Source organism: Ranitomeya variabilis, chromosome 4 (assembly GCF_051348905.1).
Source record: "Ranitomeya variabilis isolate aRanVar5 chromosome 4, aRanVar5.hap1, whole genome shotgun sequence".
Classification (NCBI taxonomy): Eukaryota; Metazoa; Chordata; class Amphibia; order Anura; family Dendrobatidae; genus Ranitomeya; species Ranitomeya variabilis.
In genome coordinates, this window is record NC_135235.1 from 338233504 (window position 1) to 338242587 (window position 9084).

The 9084-nt window shown below is 42.3% G+C and overlaps 1 protein-coding gene across 8 annotated transcripts in view; it reads left to right on the top strand.

Moving 5' to 3' along the window:
* The window catches only part of LOC143764734 (epsin-1-like), a 183614-nt gene extending 174734 nt beyond the window's left edge, over positions 1-8880 (top strand). For all 8 annotated transcript variants that reach the window (XM_077250627.1, XM_077250628.1, XM_077250630.1 and 5 more), the window contains 2 exons: positions 3147-3380; positions 7605-8880. In XM_077250627.1, coding sequence (XP_077106742.1) covers positions 3147-3380; positions 7605-7996 — 626 coding nt within the window. In that variant the 3' untranslated portion in view covers positions 7997-8880. The remainder of the gene's footprint in view (positions 1-3146; positions 3381-7604) is intronic.
* Positions 8881-9084: the final 204 nt, after the last annotated feature.

A 9084-nucleotide genomic window follows, 5' to 3' on the forward strand; every position in this document is an offset into this window, starting at 1 on the left:
CTCCAACTGGCTGTCATTTACTGCCGCCCAGAGCCAGCTACCAGCTTCTTCAACCACTTCACCACCTGGCTACTTCATTTCCTCTCCACTGACATCCCCACTATCATCATGGATGACTTCAGCATCACCATTGCCACTTCCCTCTCAGCTGCCACTAAACTTCTATCTTACTTCCTCCTTTGGCCTCACTTCTGCAGCCACTCACAAAGATGGCCACACACTGGACCTCATCTTCACCCGCCTCTGCTCCCTATCTAACCTCTGTAACTCACCTGTCCCTCTTTCTGACCACAATCTACTTACATTCTCTTCCCTCTCCTCTTCGGGTCCATAATCTCCACCCCACAAACTTGCATACCCTCACAGAAATCTTAAATACCTAGATCCACACTCTCTCTAAATCCCTTCTCCCTCTTACAAACATAAGTTCCCTACACAATGCGGATGTCGCCACCACTTTATATAACACAACAATAGATGCAGCTCTTGAATCGGTCGCCCCTCTCACACATACCAAAGCTCGCAAAATCAAAAGACACGCCTGGCTCACCAACCTGACCAAAGAACTGAGACTGGCTACCCAGGGTGGCTAAGTAGAGATGGAAAAGATCCAACTCCCACGAGCACTTCATTGCATTCAAACAGTCTCTCGCTACTTTCAAGGTCACCCTCGCCACATCAAAACAAACCTACTTCTCATCTCTCATATCCTCCCTGTCTCACAACCGTAAACAGCTATTCAACACTTTAAATTTTCTCCTCCGTCCCCCAGCACCTCCTCCCTCTCCACTCATCTAAGCTGAAGACTTTGCCTCATCCTTCAATCAGAAGATTGATAACATTAGAGAAAGTCTTTGGCCTATAGCCCCCAAAACGCCTCTTCCTAACTACTCCGCCCTCCTCCAAAACCTACTTTTCCACCATTACAGAAGATCAACTTTCCTCTCTACTCTCAAGATCACATCTCACCACCTGTGCACTTGACCCAATCCCATCCCACTTAATCCCAAACCTCCCCACAGTCTTCATCCTAACCCTAGCCCTTCAACCTATCACTAACAACTGTTGTTTCCCCCTCATGATTCAAACATGCCTCAATCACACCCATCCTCAAAAATCCGTCTCTTGACCCACCCTCTGTATTTAGCTATCGCCCGATATCACTTCTCTCCTATGCCTCAAAACTACTGAAAAAATGCTGCTGGAGAAATATTGAATTGTGGTGTCCTGATGAAGAAGTCTTGTGCTACATATTTGGACCTTGAATCATTCAGCAGCGCAGTTTAAATCCACGTTTTACCCCCTTTTTTTTACCTCAAAACTACTGAAACATGTCCATTTCAAACTGTCCTCCCACCTCTCTTCCTGCTCCTGCTTCTACCACTTGCAATTTGGCTTCCGACTGCATCACTCCACTGAAACTGCCCTAACTATAGTACCCAGTGACCTACTAACTACCAAAGCCAAGCAACACTACTCTATCGTCCTCCTCCAGGACCTATCCTCTGCCTTTGACATCCTCTCATCTCTTGGCATCACAGACTTGGCCCTATCCTGGATCTCCTCACACCTAACAGACTGGACATTCAGCGTTTCCCACTCACACACCACCTCCTCACCTCCTCCCACAAGGTTCTGTCCAGGGGCCCCCTTCTCCATTTACACCTTTGGATTGGGACAGCTCATAGAATCTAACGGCTTGCGGTATCACCTCTATGCTGATGACACACAGATCTACCTCTCTGTATCCAATATTACCTCCCTACTAACCAGAATCCCACAATGTCTGTCCGCTGTTTCATCCTTCTTCTCCGCTAGATTTCTTCATTTTAATATGGACAATACAAAATTAATCATCTTTCCCCCATCTCACTTGACTCCCCCAACAGACCTATCCATGAAAATAAATGGCTGCTCACTCTCCCCAGTCCCACAAGATTGCTGCCTTGAAGTAACCCTTGACTCTGATCTTTCCTTCAAACCACATATCCAAGCGGTTTCCACTTCCTGCCAACTTCAACTCAGAAATAATTCCCAGACCCGTACATTGCTCAACCAAGAATCTGCAAAAACCCTAGTCCATGCACTCATCATCTCCTGCCTTGAATACTGCAACCTCCTACTTTGTGGCCTCCCCTCTAACATTCTCGCACCCCTCCAATTTATTCTAAACTCTGCTGCCCGACTAATCCACCTATCCCCCCGCTATTCCCCTGTGTCTCCCCTCTGTCAATCCCTTCACCTGCTCCCCATTACCCAGAGACTCTAGTTCAAAATTCTAACCATGGCATACAAAGCCATCCACAACCTGTGTCCTCCATACATCTGTGACCTCATCTCCCGGTACTTACCTGCACGCAACCTCCAATCCTCACAAGATCTTCTCTACTCCACTCTCATCTCCTCTTCCCACAACCGCATAAAAGATTTCTCCCATGCATCCCCCCTACTCTGGAACTCTCTACCCCAACATATCAGACTCTCGCCTACCATGGAAACCTTCAAATGGAGCCTGAAGACTCACCTCTTCCAACAAGCGTACAACCTGCAGTAACCACCAATGAGCAGCCTTACTCTCACCTACTGTATTCTCACCTGTCCCCTGTAGATTGAGAGTTTCCGCGGGCAGGGGTCTCTCAACTCCTGTACCAGTCGTGACTTTTATATTTTAAGATTATTGTACTTGTTTTTTTATTATGTGCACCCCTTTTCACATGTAAAGCGCCATGGAGTAAATGGCGCTATAATAAATAAAAATGAGACTGGCCACCTATCTATGCAGAAGAAGTACTAAACTGTTAGATTGGAGATCACATTCCAAAGCTGCCCATCATAAGTGTTCAGAATGTGAAAGGCCACTGAACTGGAATGAAAATAGAACATTGCTTGTTAGTTACCATTATATCTTCAGAAAATTGCTATAAATGCCATTTTAAGATTGCGTTCACTTGTGGTTTAGCTGAAGTTTCAAATTGTCAGCCTTCACTTTTTAGTTTACTTTTTTTTTCCAAAAAAGTTCTCAAGTTCTTTGCACTTATTTCATGCTCTACTTCATTGCTGGCTGGCCATTTTGTTCACACATTTTGGTTACCTATGTATAATTATAAGTGTACTTACTTTATTGCCATTCTTTGTTTTTCCTGCAGGTGAGCTAGATCTTCTAGCTGGAGAAGTTCCAATGTCTCGATCACTTGGATCAAAGAGTCCAGATGCCTTTGACATGGCAGCAATGAGTGGCTCACTTTCCGAAAGCTCTAGGCCTACAAGGAAAACACCCGAGTCATTTCTGGGGCCTAATGCAGCCCTAGTAGACTTGGACTCTCTTATTTCAAAACCCACCCTACAAAACACAAAAACCTCAAACCCCTTCCTAGTTACAGGTGAGTCATAATTAAAATAAACCTACTTAACCATAGAAAACAAAAAATGCTTGATCTTTACCTTTTTAGGTGTGCTCCCTCATGTGTTTGTATCTGATCCTGGGACCTTTATGGCTTATCAATATAAATGCAACATAAACTATATAGACAAAAGTATTGGGATCACTACAAATTACACCTTCATGAGTTTTTGTCACATCCAGTTATACATCCATAGATATAAAAATAGTTATTCCCCACTTCGCAATATAACAGCTTCCACTCTTTTGGAAAGCCTTTCTACAAGATTTGAGTTGTTATGGCCCATTAATCCAGAAGAGTTTGTCTTCAGCTGCTGATGTTAGAGGAGAGGGCCATCCTCACAATCTGTGTTTTAGTTAATTCCAAATCTGTTCAGTAGAGTTGAGGTCAGGGCTCTGTGAGGCATGGTCAAGTTGTTCCACACCAAACTCACACTACCATACCTTCATGAACTTTGTGGTAACCGTTTAGGTAAGGATTTTTTCTGTTCCTCTTGACTATAAGCAAAAGTAAAGTTGGACGTATACAATTGTCCAAAATGTCTTTTACGGTGGAGCATTAAGATTCCTCTTAACTGGAACCACAAGAGCCTATGCCAACCCCTGAAAAAGGTCCATTGCATTATCCCTCCTCTAACAAAATCTACACTAGGCATACTGCCGGGCCTACAGGTAACGGGTCTCCTGGCAGCATGCAAGCTGCTTGACCCTGGGTACCCATGCCAATGAAGTTCCTGGTGCAGTTATTGATATTAATGCTAGAGGTGGTTTGCGGTAAAAGCAGAAGTCTTGAAAAATAAGTCAACACAAAGGATTCTTACTACCAGGGGGCATTTATTACTTGTGGAGAAAAGGTGATTCTGGCATTTAAGTAGGAAAGGGTTTTTTTACAGTTAGTGCTCATGCAGACATCCGTGCAAATTGGTGTAATATCTGACCTCCATGCACAAACTGGCTGTGGCTCCTTCAACTGGAGCATAATTGCTTCATATCTAGCTTTTGAGGCTGTCACGCTTAATCAGGAGAGCCGTGGCCAGTCCATGCATTGCGGTCCAAGAGTCTCCAGAGTTGGGGAACATTGCCTGAGCAGAAGGAATCAAATGTTTTTCCAGAATTAACCTTGTATGCGGCTTGATTCATATGTCCTTCGCAAAGATTAACTTGCCCAATTCCAGCCTTGCTGAAGCATCCCAGATCAACACCTGTTCGTCTAATGGTTAGATGGAGACCTGAAGAGGCATACAAGCCACAGTGTCTTGCACCCACTGTGAAATTTGGTGGAGGATCGGTGTTGATCTGGGGATGCTTCAGCAAGGCTGGAATTGGGCAGGTTGTTCTTTGCGAAGGACGTATGAATCAAGCTGCCTACAAGGTTATCCTGGAAAAACAGTTGATTCCTTCTGCTCAGGCAATGTTCCCCAACTCTGAGGACTGTTTTTTCCAGCAGGACAATGCACCATGCCACATAGCTAGGTCAACCAAGGTGTGGATGAAGGACCACCACATCAAATCCCTGACATGGCCAGCCCAATCTCCAGACCTGAACCCCATTGAAAATCTCTGGAATGTAATCAAGAGGAAGATGGATAATCACAAGCCATCAAAGAAGAACGGCTTAAATTTTTGTACCAGGAGTGGCGTAAGGTCACCCAAAAGCAGTGTGAAAGACTGGTGGAAAGCATGCCAGGACGCATGAAAGCTGTGATTAAAAATCATGGTTATTCCACAAAATATTGATTTCTGAACTCTTCCTAAGTTAAAACATTAGTATTGTTGTTTCTAAATGATTATGAACTTTTTTTGCATTATTTGAGGTCTGCAAGCAATGCATTTTTTGTTATTTTGACAATTTCTCATTTTCAGAAAATAAATACAAAATTCATTGCTTGCAACTTTGGAGACATGTTGTCAGATGTTTATAGACTAAAAGAACAATTTACATTTTACTCAAAAATATACCTATAAAGAGAAAAATCCGATAAACTGAAAATTTTTCAGTGGTCTCTTAATTTTTGCCAGAGCTGTATATATGTATGTATGTATGTATATATATATTTATTATGAAACATTCATACAGCATACAATCTGTCTGGGTCAGGGACAAGGGTACATCATCCCTTTTAAATAAATATAGATTTTTTTTTAATATACATTTTTTCACTAAACTATTACCATTTTATACATTTGAGTCTAATATAATTGCACATGTTTTGTTACACACATGTTTATTTCCTTTGTCTGTATTGGAACAACACAAAACAAACAGAAGAAAAAAAGGTAAATTGGACATAATTTCACACACAACCTCAGTAATGGGTTGGACAAAATTGTTGGCACCCCCAACTTAATATTTGGTTGCACACCCTTTGGAATAAATAACTGCAATCAATTGCTTCCTGTAACCATCAACAAGCTTCTTACACCTCTCAACTGGAATTTTGGACCACTCTTCTTTTGCAAATTGCTCCAGGTCTCAAATATTTGAAGACACCTTCTCCCAACAGCAATTTTAAGCTTTCTACAAATGTATTCAATGGGATTTAGATCCAGACTCATTGCTGTCTACTTCTGCAGCCCTTTTTTTCCATCAATTACTGGGTGCTTCTTGAAGTATGTTTGGGGTCATTGTCCTGCTGAAGACCCATGAACTAGGACGCAAACCTAGCTTTCTGACACTGTGCTCTACATTGCAGCCCAGAATCCTTTTTAATCTTAAGATTTCATGTTGCATTGCACACTAATAAGGCACCCAGTTACAGAGGCAGAAAAAAAATCTTTGAATTTCCGCTATGTTTGACTGTAGGTACTGTGTTCTTCTCTTTGTAGGCCTTATTCTGTTTTCTGTTAACTTAAGAATGATGTGCTTTATGAAAACGCTCTATCTTGGTCTCATCTGTCCACGAGATGCTTTCTCAGAAGGGTTTTGGCTTACATACATTTTGGAAAACTTCAGTCTAGCTTTTTTTTGTCTGTCAGCAGTGGGGTCCTCCTGCCATAGTGCTTTATTTCATTCAAATGTTAATGGCTAGTTCCCACTGACACTGATGCACCCTGAGCCTGCAGGACAGTTAGAATTTATTTGGCACCTGATTGGTGCTTCTTATCCACCATTCGGCTATCCTGCGTTGCTACCTTTCATCATTTTTTCTCCACCGTCCATCTACAGGGAGATTAGCTACAGTACCATAGGTTGTAAACTTCTTGATTATGTTGCGCACTGTGGACAAAGAAACATCAAGATCTCTGGAGATGGGCTTGTAACCTTGAGATTGTTGATATTGTTCCACAATTTTGGTTCTCAAGTCCTAAGACTTACCACAGGTGAGTTTGAACAAGCATCACATGCTTGAGACAAAGTTGTACGCACACCATTTTGGAAAGGTGGCAACAATTTTGTCCAGGCCATTTTGGGGGTTTTATGTGAAATTGTCAAATTTACCTTTATCCTCTGTTTTGTTTTGTTTTGTTTTTTTTGTTTTTTTGTGGCGTTCTATTACACAGAAAGGAAAAAATGTGTATAACAATGTGTAATTGCATTAATTTTCTGGGAAAAATACTTCCTTTTCTGGAACAATTTCAAGGGTTCCAACACGTTTGGCCATGACCACGCCTCCGCGGTTGGATATGTGAGCAGTCAGTCCCACCCATCTCTTTGACTACTCCTACACCTGGCCCTAATAAGCCCCATTAACTGTCTCAGCACTATACATGCTGGAGTCTGCTTTCCCAGGCTTGCATCACTGAGGCTACCTCGATAAAACATATCTCCCCTCAAGGACCTGTCCGGTGGCCATCTTAATATTACTATATATACATATGTATATATGTAAGTGTATATATAATGTCCTGTAAAAGGGCTTCACATCCAGACATGATTTTTAAATCCCAGCATGCTCTGGTGTAGTATATGGCCTCCAAGTAGTGTATGTAGGAGCCACTGCTTGTTAACAGTTCTGTCTCATAAAGCACTTGTGCACTGTGAGGATTATCTGGTGCTATTTGCATACATCTGGCCACATTCCAACTAGAAGCGAGGCTGCTCATTATATGTCTAGTCGGCACATGACCTGTACTTGAAAATCCTCACAGCGCAGTGCACACGATTTGAGGATTCACTTGAAGCCTAAGATCAGACAACCCATTTAATAAATTGTGTGGGAAAAGCAACTGCATGATATTTACATATCTGTATGTTTTATTATAGGAGGGACCAGTTCGAGTACAACAAATCCATTCCAACCCAACCAACAATCATCTCTTACATTGAATCAGCTTCGTTCCAGCCCAGTGATGTCAATGGGACAGCAAGTTACCCCTGCTGGACAGACCCCTGCAACAATTCCATATAGTTCTGTGTCACCCATGGTGTCAGTGTCCCCTATGGCCCCAGGAATCCCTCTAGCCAGCGTGTCCCCAATGGTTGGAATGCAGCCTGTGGCTGGAGTGGGGGGCTTTCCAGTAGCTGCAGTGCCTCCAGGTGTTCCTCCCATGAGCTTGCCTGCTATGATGCCACCTCAGCAGTTGGTGACACAACCAGTGGTCCCCAATCTATCAGCACAAGCTGTGACTAGTACCACCAACCCTTTCCTATTATAACAGGCTGTGGGATCATTGAGTTTGTAATGGTGATGATGGGGGGTGATGGGTCAAACAGTGGCATCATCTTGCGACAACCACAGAATGTCCCTGGTTCTTACATCTTTTGTGGCAACCCTGTATTAGCAGCATCCATGAATTTTGGTGTCTGCTTCCTTTTTCACTGTGCCTCTGAATACCAAGAAATAGTATTTTTACCCCTCCTCCGAAGTACAGGTAAAGGTGTTTAGGATGAAGACCATAGAATAAATATTGTTTTCTGCCGGATAATTGATAATCAGTAGTGTTATGCCAGAATTTTAATGTCCGAGTTATTTCCGTTTTCCGCACCATCATCTTTTTTGCATTAATTAGCAGCACTTCACAGTATATGGTTCATTTTGTTTGCTTTTGCCTAGTAGCAGTCCATGAGCTCTCGACTTGAGCAAAACTTGCTTTAAACATCTGTTTTTTTTTCCATATGAGATGAGTGTTTTGCCTACACGATTTTACCTCCATTTCCGACCTAACCCCGTTTGGCTCCAGTTCTGCACATTGCTCCCGTTTCCCTCCCTATAAATGCTGTGTTGGTGGTTCCAGGTGTAAGTCCAGCACATTAGGAGAGAACGCCCTACTAGAACCATTTATTGATAGAACACTAAAAGACTAAGCTTTTTAAATTCCAGATACAAGTTTCTGTTGAGCAGGGGATTATTGGGGGATTTCTGGGTTGTATTGCCATAATAGCAGGACATTTCCTATTTATTAGAATGAATTCATGAATGCTGATTAAGTGGATTTTTAACCCTTGAGTTTATTCCATTTCTTTCCTATTACCATTACAAATCAAATCTGTGATGTTGATTTGTTTGATAACCACTTAATAAACTGATGGCTTTGCTTGGTGTGCTGTCCATCGAGTCCTGTTGAGTATGAAGTTCTCACGCTCTCCCTTAGAAGATAACTGTGTCCAAATAACGCAAGTCTGGGAAAGTTTTATCAGCTTTTCCTTTATTTTATTCTTTTAAGCCCTTGTTGTCTTGAAGATCGACAGTTAATGAAAATCCGCGTGTGGAGTATTGTCTTGTATGGGAATATAATGTCATACA